The sequence below is a fragment of the Stegostoma tigrinum genome, chromosome 18 (assembly GCF_030684315.1).
Source record: "Stegostoma tigrinum isolate sSteTig4 chromosome 18, sSteTig4.hap1, whole genome shotgun sequence".
In the NCBI taxonomy this organism is placed as follows: Eukaryota; Metazoa; Chordata; class Chondrichthyes; order Orectolobiformes; family Stegostomatidae; genus Stegostoma; species Stegostoma tigrinum.
The window spans coordinates 8,227,631-8,244,745 of NC_081371.1; the positions used below are offsets into that span (position 1 = coordinate 8,227,631).

Below are 17,115 nucleotides of genomic sequence, written 5' to 3' on the forward strand. Positions count from 1 at the left end.
TAATATGTTGAAAACCAAGAGCTGGAGGAAATCTCACACTCTAGAAAGTTATTGTAACAATGCAACTGTTCTTCTCAATTTCTCTGATGTATTTTTCCATGCAGATCTATTACTGGAAGCAAGGAAGCCTGATCAGGCGGGGAAAAGGACACACAGAAGTAAAGATTTTGAACTTCCTGGGAGACAAGAACCATGGCATGTTGCCAGGGTTAGAACCTTTCAGTGTTTATAAGCTAAATGTTCGAGTCCTTAATGGGAAAGGAGAAGGACCTGCAAGTGAAGATGTGGTCCTGAAAACTCCTGAAGGAGGTAAGGAATGCAATTGCATTTCTTTGATGATTGAAATGCTTTTTCTACAGATATCTGAGATCCTGAAATTCCCGCATCCATATGCAGCAAGATCAGGGCAACATGCAGGTTTGGGCTGAGAACTACACATGACATTTGAACCACACAAAATCCAGGCAATGTCAATCACTCAAAAGATAGAATCGAACGAATTCCCATTGGTCTCTGACATCCAATTGCATTTCCATTGCTGAATTCCCTTCAACCAACACCAAGGAAACTAATAAATTAATGTTACCACTGAACGTAAGTTTATATGCCATGGACAGTGCTGGCAAAGCTACCATTTAATGCCTATCTCCAACTGTCCCTGAAAGGTTGATGGTAACCATAGCATTATAAGATCATAAAAATAGCACCACTTTTGTGGCTTTCCAGTCTGTTGGGGTAATTCCAGAATCTCAGGAATTTTGGAATATTGCAGCCAGTGCATCCATTACCTCTGCAGCCACTTCTTTTCAGACTCTGAGGTGCAGGCCTTCTGGTCCAAGGGACCTGTCAGTCTTTATTTCCATTAGCTATCCCAGGAGTGGTTATGATTGTTTGTCCCCTGCTTTTCTATTGCTCTTGGGATGCTTTGTGTTTCTTCCAAGATGAAGGTGGATGCAAAATATCTACTAAAAGTTTCTGTGGTTTCCTTGTTTCCTTTATTGATTCCATAGTCTCACTCTTTTAAGTGAACAATGCTGGGTCCAACAATTCTTTCCCTTTATTTGTGTTTCTTTCTTATCTATGCTTAAGAAGCTTTTACTGCCTGTTTTCATACTTCTTGATTATTTTTCGGTAATTATCTTTTATCTTGTCATTTTTCCTATTTTTTTCTTTGTGATTTGGTTGGCATGGGCAGCTTGGTGGGTTTGTGCGACTGTTTTTAAAGTTCATTCAAAAAAGCAGGAAGGAAGAAGGGGTAGGATCTTAGAATATAACTTTCACCTAGTGGGGCACCCCCACAAAGATAGTATCTCCTCTTCCATGCTATCTGCTGATACTTCAAAACCCAGGTCTCACCCCATGTCTTCCCTCCTTGAGACAGGGAAACACTCCCCACCAATACTCTTGCCTTACTCGCCTCCAAGATCTATTGGTGCCAGTGCCCTATGTATTGAAATCCATTTCTCCTATACCAGTCTCCGAAGCTTGTATTCAACTGTACCAATTTGCACCTGGTTCCGAGATTGGTACCTTTCTGGTTCTGTTTTGTTAAATTTAGCCCTTAGCTGACAGCATAATGGCCGAAGGTCTGTCCTAGTTCTCCCTATATCATTGGAACCCATTGACTACAATAATGGGGTTCTCAGTGCCATATTCAACGTGTAGATCCTCACCTCCCCTGAGAAGATGTCCTTACCTGGCACTGGGAAAGCAGCTTAGTCAGTGGGACTCTCTTCAATGCAGCCAAGAATGAGTGCTTCCCCCTAACTTCTGTCCCTTACTTCCGCCAACACTACAATTCACTGCCTCTCTGCTGCCCTTGTCCTTCTGGGTGGTAAAGCTAGTAGGTTGGGAAGGTACTTTTGAAGGGGCTTGGTAAGTTAGTGAGGTACGTATTATAGATGGTGCGCCCTCTGTTGCCACAGTGCGTTGGTGATGGGTGAAGTGCCACTTCAACTACCTAGACAGAGTGAAGCTTTTTAAAAGTGTAATTGGACCAGTGGCTTTTGCATTCTTAAATACATCAGGTTGATTATTTGGTGAAGAAATGCAAGACTTACCGAGGCTGGGGGGATGGGTTTTAAAGGAGTGACTGGCCATTTCCTAAACCAACTCTTTCTGTCAGCATTACTGACTAAGCATTGCATAAATAGTTGGAGCAACATCAACTTTTGTGTACTCTTGCTCTTCCTGAATTGTAACAAAATACAGATTTCTGATTGGTACGTACTAACGTGTGCAAATATTTTTCACTAGTGCCCAGCTCCCCAGAATTCTTGAAGATTACAAGCCCAACACTCAACTCTCTGACCCTGCAGTGGGCTCCTCCACTTCATCCAAATGGTATTCTGAAAGGATACACACTCAAGTACCAGCCCAGTGAGTATCTGTCGTGTGGTGATCTGTAGAACCTATAATTGTGTGCCTTCCCGAGCTCACTTTGCACCAGCTCCACCATCTCGTCACTCAATCCCGTTCCCACCAAACTGCTGGCCGCCCAACCCCCACTCCTGCCCCCCGTCTTAGTTACTATTGCCGAAGAAGCTTTTATCTTCTGCTTTTGTTTCCCTTCTACCGTCCTCATCCCAGTTCATGGAAAGCCTGCGCTTGGCCCCCACTGGCTTTGCAAATGATGACGCCATCCCCAACCTCCAGTACTGAGTCTGTGTCCTCACACCCCAAAACCAGTTTGTTTTCTCAGCACTCTATGTTTCAATGCCCGCAATTAGATTTCTGTCCCTGCCACAGCACTAAAACAGCTCTTACCGAAGACTCAAGTGACATCGTTTACAACTGCAACAATGGTAAACTGTCCTTCCTCCTCCTTCTCAACCTATCTGCAGCCTTAGACACAGTCACATTGCTTTGCCAAGCTACTGACTCCATTCCTTTCCTTGTTTGAGATTGAACTGGTCTCTTCTCAACCTTTGATCCTGAGATAAGCTTTGGACTTCATAATTGTGCCATTGTATAAGCTAACAAACATTATCCCTGTCCGAGCTCAGTCTTACTGAAATCCTAATTCCTGCATTTGTTGCCTCCACCCTCAAACATTCCAATGCTCTCCTGCTATCTCATTCTACACTTAAACTTGAGATTGTTCAAAACATAGCTGCTCATGTGTTAACTTGCAGCCAATCTAATCAAGGATAGATCAGGTCCCAATGCAGGTCAGTGATCACAGGGATAGTATAGGAGCAGGACCGGCTGTGAGTTGGGGATGGGGATATATATGGAGGCACCTCCTCCTCCAGTGAGTTGTTTAATTGTCTACCGCCATTCGTGACTGGATATGGCAGGACTGCAGAGCTTAGATCTGATCTGAGATAATGGGAACTGCAGATGTTGGAGAATCCAAGATAACAAAGTGTGAAGCTGGATAAACACAGCAGGCCAAGCAGCATCTCAGGAGCACAAAAGCTGACATTTCGGGCCTAGACCCTTCATCAGAGAGGGGGATGGGGAGAGGGTTCTGGAATAAATAGGGAGAGATGGTGAGGCGGACCGAAGTTGGAGAGAAAAGAAGATAGGTGGAGAGGAGAGTATAGATGGGGAGATAGGGAGGGGATAGGTCAGTCCAGGGAAGACAGACAGGTCAAGGAGGTGGGATGAGGTTAGTAGGTAGGAAATGGAGGTGCGGCTTGAGGTGGGAGAAAGGGATGGGTGAGAGGAAGAACAGGTTAGGGAGGCAGAGACAGGCTGGCCTGGTTTTAGGATGCAGTGGGGGGAGGGGATTAGCTGGGTTGGTTTTGTGATGCAGTGTGGGGGAGGGGACGAACTGGGCTGGTTTAGGGATGCGGTAGGGGAGGGGAGATTTTGAAGCTTGTGAAGTCCACATTGATACCATTGGGCTGCAGGGTTCCCAAGCGGAATATGAGTTGCTGTTCCTGCAACCTTCGGGTGACAACATTGTGGCACTGCAGGAGGCCCATGATGGACATTTCGTCTGAAGGATAGGAAGGGGAGTTAAAATGGTTGGCGACTGGGAGGTGGAGTTGTTTATTGTGAACCGAGTGGAGTTGTTCTGCAAAGCGGTCCCCCAGCCTCCGCTTGGTTTCCCCAATGTAGAGGAAGCCACACTGGGTACAGTGGATGCAGTATACCACATCGGCAGATGTGCAGGTGACCCTCTGCTTAATATGGAAAGTCATCTTGGGGCCTGCGATGGGGGTGAGGGAGGAGGTGTGGGGGCAAATGTAGCACTTCCTGCAGTTGCAGGGGAAGGTGCCAGGTGTGGTGGGGTTGGGGGCCAGTGTGGAGCGAACAAGGGAGTCATGGAGAAAGTGGTCTCTCCGGAAGGCAGACAAGGGTGGAGATGGAAAAATGTTTTGGGTGGTGGGGTCGGATTGTAGATGGCGGAAGTGTCGGAGGATGATGCATTGTATCCGGAGGTTGGTGGGGTGGTGTGTGAGAAAGAGGGTGATCCTCTTTGGGCGGTTGTGGCGAGGGCGGGGTGCGAGGGATGTGTTGCGGGAAATGCGGGAGACGCGGTCAAGGGTGTTCTCGACCATTGCGGGGGGAAAGTTGCGGTCCTTGAAGAACTTGGACATCTGGGATGTGCGGGAGTGGAATGCCTCATCCTGGGAGCAGATGCGGCGGAGTCAGAGGAATTGGGAATTGAGGATGATGAAGGGTCTAGGCCCAAAACGTCAGCTTTTGTGCTCCTGAGATGCCACTTAGATCTGATCTCTTGGTTATGGGATCGCTTGGCTCTGTCTATGACTTGCTGCTTACACTGTTTGGTGTGCAAGTAGTCCTGTTTGGTGGCTTCACCAGGTTGACACCTCATTTTCAGGTATGCCTGGTGCTGCTCCTGGCATGCCCTCCTGCACTCTCTGTTGTACCAGGGTTGATCCCCTGGCTTGGTGGTAATGGTTGAGTGGGGGATATGCCAGGCCATGAGGTTGCAGATTTTGCTAGAGGGCAATTCTATTGCTGTTGATGGCCCACAGCACCTCATGGATGCCCAGCCTTAAGATGCTAGATCTGCCCAAAATCTGTCCCGTTTAACACAGTGAGAGGACCACACAACATGATGGAAGATATTCTCAGTGTGAAGGCAGGACTTTATATCCACAAGGACTGTGTGGTGGTCATTCTTATCCATATTGTCATGGCCACAGGCATCTGCAGCTGGTAGATTGGTAAGGATGAGATTGAATGTGTTTTTCCCTCTTGTTGGTTCCCTCAGCACCTGCCTCAGACCCAATCTAGCAGCTATGTCCTTTGGGACCTGACCAGCTCGATCTGTACAACTGGTGCCAAAACATAATGGTGGGCATAGAAACCCCCTACCTAGAGTACATTTTGTACCCTTGCCATCCTCAGTGCTTCCGCTAAGTGTTGCTCAACACTGAGAAGTACTGGTTCATCAGTGGAGAGAGGATGGTATGTGGTAACTGGCAGGAAGTATCCTTGCCCTCGTTTAACCTGAAGCCATGGGACTTCATGGGATCCGAAGTGAATGTTGAGGACTCCCAGGGCAATGCCCCCATGACTGTATACCACTGTGTTGCCACCTCACCGGGTCTGTCCTGCTGGTGAGACTGGATATATCCAGAGGTGGTGATGGTGGTGTCTGGGACATTGTCTGTAAGGTATGATTCTGTGAGTGTGACTATGTCAGGCTTTTACTTGATTAGTTTGAGAGACAGCTCTCCTAATTTTGGCACTAACCCCCAGATGTTAGTGAGGGCGACTTTGCAGGTTTGGTCTGTTTCTGCCATTGTCTTCGGCTGGTGTCAAAGTCAATTCTAAATGGTCTGTCCAGTTTCATTTCTTTGTAGAGATTTTATAGCAATTGATACAACTGTGTGGCCCATCAGACCATTTCAGAGGGCACTTGGGAATCAACCACATTGCTAAGGGTATGGTTACATATGTAGGCCAGACCAGGTAAGGATGGCAGATTTCTTTCCCTGAAGGACATGAGTGAACCAGATGTTTTTTTTCCAACAATTGATGGTGGTTTCATGATTGGATTATTAATTCCAGATATCTTGAATTTAAATTTTCTCATCTGCCATGGTAGGATTCGAACCCCAGAACAGTCCCAAAATAGTCAATTAATAGTCGAGCAATTATGTCAGATCTACCAGAGCAAAAACTTTGCCAACAATAATTGTTCGGATTGTTTAATGTGAGCAAAATTAAATATCTTCCTTGTTCCTAACAAGTATTTCTGGCACAAAAAACTCAATACCAGGAATGCGCAATTCGTCAAATTTGCTGTCCCTTCCCCCAGTATGAAAATGAACAGTGAAAGTAGTGGACTGAATTTGCACTGTTCCATACCCACAAGCCAACACCCAGTTTGGTTGTTTGAGTCACCTCCAAATTTATGATGCTGTACAGTTGGTGAGAGTAGGACAGTGATTTGCTCTATTGGGAGGGTTCACGCTGATAAGCATCCAAAATGTGACCAGTGTTAATTGTGGCACTGCAATCTTTTGTGTCCAAAAGTATTACTTTCATCTCTGAAATAACTTTGTGCATTCTCTCTCCATCCATAATAAATTATTTGCTGGGAGGTAACTAATTTATTGAGTGCAGTGGGTCCCCTTTCCAAAGTTCAGAGGTGGTTGTTCTGCCTCTATTTTGATGTAAGATTAATTTATAGATTTTTTTTCTGCTATTTTCTAAACTGGCTACCTTGAGACCATTGTGCATTTACTAAACTTGCACTACGTTGAATATATAAAAAAAATTAAAGTCCAATCTAATGGCAGTGTTTATAGGATTTGATCAGGTAAGTAGTAAGAAATGTGATCTTTTGCTGAAGGCAACCAGAACAGCTGTTATAACTTGCAGGTGAGAATGCTCTTGTTCAGGAATGATGCCAGGAAGCACTTGCTCACAAGAATACTGGGATCTGAATCCTGCTTCCCAAATAGGCGTCACAGTGGCTCAATGGTTAGCACTGCAGCCTCACAGCGCCAGGGGCCCGGGTTCGATTTCAACCTCGGGTGACCGTCTGTGCAGAGTTTGCACATTCTCCCCGTGTCTGTGTGGGTTTCCTCTGGGAGCTCCGGTTTCCTCCCACAGTCCAAAGATGAGCAGCTGAGGTGGTTTAGCCATGCTAAATTGCCTGTAGTGTTCAGGGGTGTGTGGGTTATAGGGGGATGGGTCTGGGTGGGATTCTACAAGGGACGGTGTGGACTTGTTGGGCCGAAGGGCCTGTTCCCACACTGTAGGGAATCTAATCTAAAATATCAAGGTAGGCCGTGAACATTTTAGAAATAAGTATGATAGGTTCTTGACAGGTCAGGTTATTAAGGGCAATCCAGCAACGCAAGTAGATTAATTTATAAGCAAATCAGCCACGATATGATTAAATAATGGTTTAATAAGCTATTCTTTTTCCTGTGTCTGAGCAGGTATTTCATATTTGGAGTACTGTGTGCCATTCTGGCCATCCTGTTAAAGGAAGGATATTATTAAACTGGAGAGGGTTCAGAAAAGACTCAGCAGAGCATTGCTAGGAATGGATGCTTTGAGATATAAAACTAGACTGGATAAGCTGTGACTTTTTTCACTGGAGCAAGGGAAGTTGAGGGGTGACCTTGTAGAGGTTTATGGAATCATGAGAGGGCATAGATAAGGTGAAATGACCAGGGTTTTTTTCCCCCTAGGATTGGAGAGTTCAAAATTATGTGGCCTATTTTTAAAGTGAGAGGAGAAAGATTTAACAAGGACGTGAGGGGCAACTTTTTGACACTGAGTGTTGTTCGTATGTGGAATGAACTGCCAGAGAACCTGATGGACGCAGATACAGTTGCAGCGTTCAAAGGACATCTGGATAAGTATATGAATAAGGAATGTTTGAAGGGATATGAAACAAGCACAGGCAGTTGGGACTAGTTTAGTTTGGGATTACGGTCGGCATGGACTAGTTGGTCCAAAGGGCTTGTTTCCATGCTGTATGGTTGTATGACTCTATGAATAGTTAAGAATTCAGAAGCAAATGGTTTGGATGGTGAAAAGCTGAAGAACAGGAAAAGATCAGAATTAATCAGTGGGTCAAGTAGTATCTTGAGAGAAACTAATAAAGTTAATGTTCCAAATACATGCCTTATTATCAGAAGGGGAAGATATTCAAAGTTGAACAGTTCATGAGAGAGTACAAGCTTAGGGAAAAGGTGCAGCAGGATCACAGACAGCTCAGTTTAAAAAGAAAACATTTAAATAATTGGAGAATTCTGGACCGATCCATTTTCAAATCCACAGACTTTGCCGTCTGCTTATTTCATTCATGACCAAATGAGTTCTGCAGAGGTATGTTACTCCGAGACAAATTTGTATGTTCCTTTCTCTTCAATTGTGACTTGTTGTCCTTTGATGATTATAAACTGTGAGCTAACTAGCTTCAAGCAGTCAGCATTTACAAAAGCATGACAGCTGAAATGTGGCAAAGTATGCTAACGTGATGTTAAATACATGGAATTGTAGTGAAATTGATGTGCAGGGCTGTTTGCAATTGGAATATTGTAAAGCGTTAATTGCTGGCTAAATGACAGTGTGTAGTCATCAAACTGTCCCTGGTGTGTAACATGACAGTGGAATCACTTGCTTCCAGTACAGACGTGTATTTGCTGCTTCCCTTTCAGTTAACAGCACGCATGAACTAGGCCCTCTGGTGGAGATCACAATACCTGCCGAGAATGAAACCAGCTGGACTTTGAAAAACCTGAACTACAGCACTCGCTACAAGTTCTATCTCAACGCCTTCACCAGTGTGGGAGCTGGCAGCAAGTTAACTGAAGAGGCCATTACTGTGTTGGATGAAGGTACAGCTGCAGCGAGAGATTGTTTGTTTGTTTGTTTGTTTGTTTGTTTGTTTGTGCTGGTTCTCTGCTGTCAGTGCCATTTTTTAACATTGCTTTTCAAAATGTTCCAGATGATCCCATCTGTTCAAATTCTCTGACATTTTAAGAAAAACATATATATGTGCAGATGATGTCTCAGTGGTGTACACGTTCAGAGGTGAAGTCACGGTCTTGTCGGAAGTGTAAGATGCATAGAGCTGCAGGCTCTGGTGCAGCAAAGACTTACAAGTTGCTAATGATGGACCACCAGGTTAATGGAAAGGTTAAAAACTACCCAGAGTGTTCTTACCCAGTAACCCCCTCTGCACATGCCCTCGTGAGGATGACCAGGGCAAGAGTTAGGATCAGTCCTGTAGGGCTAATTGTGAGCGCACCTACTATAGTGTTCGTGTGGTGAAGTCTTATACTCCTGCCATTGCAGGTTTTGTCTAGAATGTGACAGCTAACTCAGATCAGAATTAGATCAGTTCACTCTATCCCCAGATCTTTCCTCACTCGATGGTGACATTTGCCCCTCTGGAAAAGTCTGGTCTCCTTCGGGCAGTTTTTGAAGATGAAAAGTCTCTCTTGCGCGATGAGTTTTTCACCTTTTAAGTCAAGATGTTGAATCGGGAGGATTGCTTCACTGTGATCCTGAGGCCCCACCGTGTGGTGCCTTCCCAGGATCTGTGGCCTCAACTAGGAAGTTGTCAGGGTAGCAAGGAACTTGCAAGTCTTCCCAGCAGTTCCTGAGGAAGGAACATAATGTCAGGACATGCATGAAGAATGGCTGCCTTTGAATGGCCACACTTGGAGGGTGGCAGTGAGAGAGGTAGTGCCTTTAACTAGTCCCCAATCTAAATGGCCTTTCCAGGCGAGGAGGGCAGAAAATGGCAGGGGCTGAAGAAACTCTGAAGAATGCAGGGTGGCTGGGGTAATGCAGGGGGCTGGCAGTCCTGTGCACCCCGGATTCTGGCCTGCAGTTCCAAGGCTACGCTGCTTGCTGTCCTCTCTGAAAGCAAGACTGTTGAGATACGGCAGGTACAGGTAGCAAAGCCTAGTCTCATCCCATGGCTTAGCCGTGCAGGACAAAACAGTCCAGTCATCGGTACTCCATGCGTTTCCTGCAACAATTTCCACTGATGCACAGTGGTAGCAGAGTATACCATCTGCAGGATGCACTGGGAGCAACTCTGCAAGGCTCCTTCCGAACACAGGACCACCAGCATTTCAAAGGACAAGAGCAGCAATCACTGAGGATATCACGACTTGTAAATTCCCTCCTAGGCTACATGGCGCCCAGAGTTGGAAATATATTGCCGTTCCTTCACTGTCAATGCAGGCCAAAATCCTGGAGCTCTCTTCTTAACAGAACTGAGTGTGTCCTTCCAGCACATGGGCTGCAGTTGATCAAAAAGGAATTTTACCACCATCTTGTTCGGACATGGGCAATAAATGTTGACCTAGCCAATGAGGACCACGTCCCATGGGTAAATTTGAAGAAAAATTACAAGTGGTGGCTGTATAAGGAAATGAAGCAAGTTGTGTAGGAGATTTTGAGGGAGCAAAGTGTTCGATTCAACAATATTTTTAAAACAGCAAGACATTGTTACGAATTTTGAGAATTTGTGTTTCACGTGGAACCTGGAAATTCATGGGATTGGTGGATTGTATTCATTGACTAATGTTATGGATTGCCAGACTTACAAGCTGCCCGCCAATCCCAGTGGGGATTTGTGTTCAGTTAGACTTTACAAAAGTGTGTGTGTGTGTGTGTGTGTGTGTGTGTGTTGCCAGATGATTTTGAGTTTCGTTCAGCCAATTGGTTTCCATGTGCACCAAAACTGAACAGAAACATGGAGTATTTCCACTGTTTTGTTTCACCTGTTGACTCCTCCATCTTTTGCAAAATTTGAATGATTTCAGTGATTCAGAATAAACTGCATCAAGCATTTGCTGATGATTTGCTGCCACACAGAGGCCAGTGTTGGTCCAGCAGGCTGAGAGTGATGACTTGCATGTGAATCAAAAACTGAGAGAATTGTTGACAAGAGTGCTAGACTTTGTTCCAAAGGCTGTGGACTGCACCCAGCATTCATTCATGAAATTAAAATGAAGTGTAAAAAGACTGGCGTATTTTGCAAGTCTTCAGGTGACCCAATGGATCGATTGACTCCTGACCCTGAATCCCACGGTCTTTCCAGCATGTTGTGCTCCCATTACATTGCCTGGGGAAACTACAGCTGATTGATAGCTGTCAAATGTTGGGAGCCCAAGGGGTCAGTGTGTTGGAATTCTGCTGGGAATTTTGGCACTGTTTCATGTCTTGACAGAGGAGCGCAAAGTTCATTGTTTGGTCCCCGTTGTGCGAGTTATCATTGACATGTGTGGAAACGGCTTCCCACTCTATCCCCGAAGTTCCATTGTGGGATGGGAGCAGGCAGATACCTTTTGCTGCAGCTCCCTTTCGAAGTGAAGGAGCATCAGGCCAACATTTTAAAACATTTACCTTGGGGTTGATGGTATGAGGTATGTGTGCTCAGTTCAGCCCATTGAAGTTGCTGGAAGTGGACAAGAGGATGGCTGTCTCTCAATTTGATCGTGCTGTGATCCATGATAAATTGCTCCTCTGATGGTGCTCGCTTGTTATTTAGCTGTTGTGTCAATGCAAGTCCCCGGCTCTTTATGAAAGAAGATCTGCTGAATTTGTAAATGGTGTCATTGTGTTTTAATATTTGTCCTTCTTTCTGCGTGTTTCCAACATGTTCGCGGCGTGCTCTTAATTATACAGCATCTGTGTTTTCTTTTCGATGTTCCTTTCTCCCCTCCCATCTCTCTCCCCCTGTCTCTCACAATTAACAGTGATTCACCAAACCGTGCCAGAGGCAGGCAAAGGTAACCTGCATGGTTTTCTGAGTTTGGGGCTGCTTACTGTGCATTTGGCCTTGAGTTGCAACATTCTGGGGTGCTTTAGCAGAGATAGTGGAGCTGACAGCTCTTTAGCTCTTTGTTTCTGCAGTGTGCATCTGTATACGGCTGTAACTAGAAGTATCTGTAAAGAGCAGTAATTTCAGAGATTGCACAATGTTTTGGAAACACCGGCAGCTCTTGATCGAAAGCACTGCAATCTGCCAAGTTTGTGCAGCCTGATGTTAACCACACTTTGTAGATTAACAGCAAATGCATTAATTTTTGAGCATGCATGAAGTTTCAGTTTTGTGCGATAGACTTGAACAAGCTCCTTTTTCTAACAGTAGTTTCGCCTCCGGTTTGACTTGATCTTCCAATTGGTAGATTTGCTTTTGGAAGGTGAGGTTCTGTTCCACCTGTTTTTGCGCTTCAGGCCCTCTCTCTGGCTGAGACAGTGGGATGTTGCTCCGGGTGACATTGCGCGGAGCTGTTTGGATTTTCTTTTCAGGTCCCACCCAGTCTCTGCTTCGTACCTTCTCACTGAGGCACAATATTTAAGAGTGATAACTTCACCTGAGTCATAGGGTTGTCAACCCTCCAGGATTGTCCTGGAGTCTCCAGAAGTGCGCGATTAACTTCCTGGACACTTCCATGTTCAAACTTTGAGAAAAATCATGGGGTTTCGAGTGGATTTTTCATTGGTCTGTTGGGAGTTTGACTGGGCAGGGAGCTTGACTGTGAGAACCCATATGACCAAGCATCCAGGAATATATCCCAGCGGAGTTGACAACCCTACATACCCAGAGGAATTTGAAGTGAAACATAGCATGATTCATTGATTCAAAATGTCACATGTTTGCTGTCTACTATCTTTCTCTCTTTTTTAATTTCCAAATGATGATGTTAACTGCATTTGACTACAGCTTCCTTCTGTCTCACTTGTTCTCTCTCTTCCTTTCTCTGCTGCTCCAGGAATATCTGCAACATCTCCATTACTGAAAACAGATTTAATAATCCCTGTTGATAAAAAAATGAAGGGTATTGGCTCTCTTGTGAATACAACCTTATTATTTTATTGTGAATATGACTTAAAAATGCTTATTCGCATCACCAAGCATACAATGTTGTGTTGTCTATAAATTGATGATTTGTGGGAATTAACGGTAAGAATGACTACACTTGTTTTGAGCGCCTGCATTGAATTAAATCAATTCAAATGGACTAAACGTAGGATCTAATCTCACTGTTGTCTGTTCCACATTCTAACTCACCATAAACCATGGCACTGTGACTCTCTATTTAATCTAAATAATCCAAACTCTTCGATCCCTTGTGCTAACTTCAAATAAGTGTATTTCAATAAGTATCTCAGCTTCGTGCCTGACCTAATTGCACTCTTAAGCTCTCCTAAATATGTCTCACTCGGAGTGTTTAGGGTGTTGAAGTAGCAAAAGGGAATAAACAATAAAAAAATTATATCTGTTTGAGAGTGACACAGTAACAAAGTGGCTAAGACTTGTGATTGGTATTTGCCTTATCACACAGACATATTAGAGTATGCTTGCACTGCCACAGGTAGATGTTGGCCACATTTAAGAATCAATGAAATTAATCCTAAAAGACAGAAAAAAAAAACTGAAGAGAAATTAGATTTAGAATGGCTAGGGGTGGAGGTGGGGGCTGCTCAGATATGATAGAAATTTCCTCCATGTGGAAATTTATTGAATTATATAGTGGCTTTCATGATCATGTTATTCCGTGGACAATGGAGAGAGCAGGAATGCTAGAACAGTATGTCAATGTACTCTTAGCATTTCACTCAGGGGATCGAGAATCCTCATGCATTTATTCATACCAGGTGGGTCAGTGTCGATATATCTGCTGGAATCGTTCAGTCAGGCCAAACAAGGGCCGGAATGCGAACCTGGCACAGCTGCAATCTTCACTCTTGACTGTAGCCTCCAAGAACTAATGGTGGCCAAAATTACATGGCATCAGGCAAAGTAGAGGACAAAATTAACAACACGAGTGAAAAGGAAATGGCTTAAGTCCAAATACAGTTTGATCCCCCTCAAAATAAGCACAGGACAGATTTTGTTGTTGTGGTTTTCTGGTCCTGAATTTATTTGACCTTTTTCACTTAAACATTTGGAAAGTCATAGTTAGTTTCCAACTTAATCTCACCTTATGGTGGACCTGGTTTTTCTAAAAGTCCCTCACCCTTTCTGTGTAGGCCTGTAAGTACCTTCCTTCAACTATCTACCCAGTTCCTTTTATAAATCTCGAAGGCAGTGCATTTCTGAATTGACTTGCATCATTTTCCTTCCACATTGTGTCTCCAGTTAGTAGTTATTAGAGGTGATTAGCTGCTAATTAATTGACTAAAGAGAAGCTTCTTAATTGCGGTAAAGGTGTGAAAGTTACTATTGCAAGGAGGAGTTCAGGTCAGTAACATAGATAAGTCTGAGGGAAGCTCGATAAGGACATGTGAGAGTAAGTCTGTGTTGATAAGGTGCAATAAACTAAATACAGTGAGAAAAGGTATATGCAGAGTCTTCCTCTGTGATATAAACTTGTTTGAATCCGAATTGGTTCGGGTTCCTGAGTAGAATCTGCCATCAAAGGGCGGCACGGTGGCTCAATGGTTGGCGCTGTAGCCTCACAGCGCCAGGGACCTGGGTTCGGTTCCGGCCTCGGGCGGCTGTCTGTGTGGGTTTGTGCATTCTCCCTGTGTCTGCACAGGTTTCCTCCGGGTGCTCCAGTTTCCTCCCACAGTCCAAAGATGGGCGGGCTGGGTGGGCTGGCCATGTTAAGTTGCCCGTAGTGTTCAGGGATGTGTGGGCTATAGGGGGAGGGGCCTGGGTGGGATGCTTCAAGGGGCAGTGTGGACTTGTTGGGCCAAAGGGCCTGTTTCCACACTGTAGGGAATCTAATCTAATCTAATCTAATCTAATCAACTGAGTGTGTAAAAAGATGGTTATGGTTTTGACATGCCAAATAAATGGGTCAAATCAGATTGGGATGTCTGGTTGGCGTGGGTGAGTTGGACGAAGGGTCTCTTTCGGTGCTGTATGACTCTATAAAACAGGTCCTGGATTGAAAATGGGTAGATTTAACATGGAACCACAAAGTCTCTTGTTATTTCCAAGGATTGGGTGGGGCACAGACCAAGGCCGGCAATGCACTGCTCTGATACTGTCTCTGAAAAGAATATGCCAACAGATTTGTGGCGAAGGAACTTAGCCCCTGTCAAAACGGGGGTCTTGACCATCAATTCCTGTCCACCCCATCAGCCAGCCACCATTGCCATGTACAGGAGGGAGACAAAGATGAATCCTCATAAAGCTGGGCAGACATACCCAAGCTGCATCCATTGGAATTTTATTACAGTGAAAGGGTTGGTCAGCACCTCTGTGATCAGTGTGGGAGAGGTGGGACACTGGCTTGTCATGGGGTCAATCAGGAGCCTCTTTGAAATATAGTTGTTGCTACTGGCTCAGGGTAGGGTAGCTGAAGCTGTCAACTCTGTGGGGTGTGAGGGGGGTGGTGGCGCAGGGGATGGGGGTTGTGATTTTCAAGCATTCCTCATGTCCCTGCCAGTCTCTTGAAGAAGCATAGTGGCCCCCCTTCTTTTGATCACTCCATTCCCCATCTTACGCTGCAAACTACAGCCACCATGAGCAAGCCCAGGCCAAATCTCTTGATCTCAGCCCTTAATCTCTGCTGTGTGCCACAAGTGTGATTGCTGGAGGTTGTCTCCATGGTTTCCTGCCACGGTCAATCTCCGCAGCTCCCAGGGAAGAAGCAGAGCTCAATCCTAATGTGACACTGCCACTTCAACTCAGCAGAATTTCTGGCTCACCAAGCTCCTCGTGTGCCCTCTTGCAATGCCCCAGTGTTCACTTAAACCACAGAATGGGAATATGGAAAATGAGAACACAATTCTCCTTATTTCTAAATATAGTTGGAAGCCTCACCATCTTCAGTACCAGTGTTGGGAGCAGTACTCAATAAAGCAGAACTGTATTAGCCTCATTAACAAGACCACACATTCAGGCTTGGAGAGTGATTAAAAGCAGACTCTGTCCTGTATGCAACCGAACACAAACTCAACGTGTTAGTGCAAAAGACTCAGGAATTGTGTCACAACCGTCATGGACCAAATATTTCCAGGCTTTCAGTTCTCTCAGCAGCGAAAAGACTTGCAGTTCTGTAATGGGGTGTTTACTGTGTTCGAGTGCTATTTCTTCCTCTGCTATTTTAACTTTCTGCAGAAATTGGCTCAAGCTTCGACTTTAAAATAGTCAAATGGGAGAGTTAAAATAGGGGAGAAAATTCTGGGAACCCACTGAATCTTTAGTTATCATCACTTGACAATTTTGCTTCAAGGTTAATGAAATTGAAGCCAGTGACCGACAGAAGGAATAATCGAAATCCTTGCTCTACATTGCTCTTATTATTTTAAATGTATGTTGTACCGGGGATTGTACTTTTTCATGTGACTTTCTCTCTTCTGTTGCATACTTAGTCATGGTCCTTCGTCCAGTAATTACGAACATTACCTCAGCCGCAACCCATGCAAATATCAGTTGGGAGTTTGACCGAACGGATATGCACTTTTATGTTGAATATGAGATAGCTGACAGTAAGAGCGCAATTCATTGGATTCAATGTGTTTTAATCTAGCAGATTCTAGTGTATGCTGTTGTGTGCTTGGTACATTTTTGTTTGGTTGTGTGTCATCTCAGAAACCAGTCACTGGGTGCCAGTAAAAGATGCCCAATTGTCTCCTTACTTGCCCTGATTAACGCAGGTCATGAGCTCCCGATCCCATTTATTACAAAACTATCGGACTTTATTTTCCCTAAAAATACTGGACTTCAGCCAGCATTAAGGGAATAGCACCTCGAGAATTGTAGGGCAGTTTTGATCTTGGGAGGCATCAGTGACTTGCGAGGGAAATTCTGTATTGATTCATAAGGCTACAGTTATATCTCCTCTATTGATCTGATGCTGGTAACTGGAAGCTGCATTTCACAGACCCCATTGTTATAGTGTGACTGACTGTCACTTGGTGTACCAGCAGCTGAATTTAGAAGTATCCAGAGAGCTTTGCATTCTCCTTGCACTTTAAAGTTTGAATCCCAAGTTTTGGAAGCACTTTGCAGGCCCTGTGTATTGTCCAGGCATTTCTTCAACAAAGTACTACTGCAGGCCACTGAAAGGACAAAGCGATGTTGAAGGACGTGGCGTTGGTTCTCAATCATGCGATCGTTCAGTCAGAGCTGGTGTATGGATTATTCTGCTGATCGACAACAGAAATTGCTCTGCATCCAAGCGAGGATTAAAAATAAGTTCTCCCTCACGAAGTTTGCCATTCTGATTGATAGAAAACTTGTTA

At 44.7% G+C, this 17,115-nt stretch overlaps 1 protein-coding gene across 21 annotated transcripts in view; it reads left to right on the forward strand.

The window, feature by feature from the left end:
- Positions 1-17,115, forward strand: part of nrcama (neuronal cell adhesion molecule a) — a 357,355-nt gene that overhangs the window by 303,861 nt on the left and 36,379 nt on the right. For 13 of the 21 annotated variants that reach the window (XM_059652297.1, XM_059652299.1, XM_059652290.1 and 10 more), the window contains 6 exons: positions 105-309; positions 2,257-2,379; positions 8,607-8,786; positions 11,667-11,699; positions 12,687-12,752; positions 16,243-16,359. In XM_059652297.1, the coding sequence (XP_059508280.1) occupies positions 105-309; positions 2,257-2,379; positions 8,607-8,786; positions 11,667-11,699; positions 12,687-12,752; positions 16,243-16,359 (724 nt within the window). The remainder of the gene's footprint in view (positions 1-104; positions 310-2,256; positions 2,380-8,606; positions 8,787-11,666; positions 11,700-12,686; positions 12,753-16,242; positions 16,360-17,115) is intronic. The other 8 variants (XM_048548914.2, XM_048548915.2, XM_048548912.2 and 5 more) reach the window with 3 other exon arrangements.